Source organism: Bison bison, unplaced genomic scaffold (assembly GCF_000754665.1).
Source record: "Bison bison bison isolate TAMUID 2011002044 unplaced genomic scaffold, Bison_UMD1.0 scf7180017864527, whole genome shotgun sequence".
In the NCBI taxonomy this organism is placed as follows: domain Eukaryota; kingdom Metazoa; phylum Chordata; class Mammalia; order Artiodactyla; family Bovidae; genus Bison; species Bison bison.
This window is the reverse complement of record NW_011495078.1, coordinates 947,392-947,792: the sequence shown is the minus strand read 5'-3', so window position 1 is coordinate 947,792 and position 401 is coordinate 947,392. Positions and strand designations below refer to the sequence as shown.

The 401-nt window shown below is 70.1% G+C and overlaps 1 protein-coding gene across 1 annotated transcript in view; it reads left to right on the top strand.

The window, feature by feature from the left end:
• The window catches only part of MCF2L (MCF.2 cell line derived transforming sequence-like), an 82,817-nt gene that overhangs the window by 63,413 nt on the left and 19,003 nt on the right, over positions 1 to 401 (top strand). Inside the window, exon 7 of the mRNA XM_010831541.1 lies at positions 100 to 207. Within this exon, the coding sequence (XP_010829843.1) occupies positions 100 to 207 (108 nt within the window). The remainder of the gene's footprint in view (positions 1 to 99; positions 208 to 401) is intronic.

The window sequence follows — 401 nt, the reverse complement described above, 5'->3', positions numbered from 1 at the left end:
GTTTGGATGCCTTCAGCTCGGCTTGGAAAATACGACATTTGGAGGGTCCACAGTCCGGTGTCCCTAAGCTCAGACCTGCCGTGTCCCCACCGAGGGCAGAGCCCACCGCAGCTCTGAGCTGGCCTGCTCCGGGGCTGACACGGGGCCACGCAGTCCTGCCCACGGCGCCCAGCGGGGCTGCTCCGGGGCTGACATGGGGGCCACGCGGTCCTGCCCTCCAGGGCTGTGACTGGGGACTGCGGGGCAGACGCGCCCGGGGCCACAGGAGGTGTGACACGGGAAGGGGACTGGCCGGCAGGAGGTCAGGGTGGCCAGGCCGGAGGCACAGCTTGGGGTTGTGGGGGGTGACCAGTGGGGTGTGACCAGCGGGGAGTCCTGGGCGTGCAGAGCCTCTGGGGGAG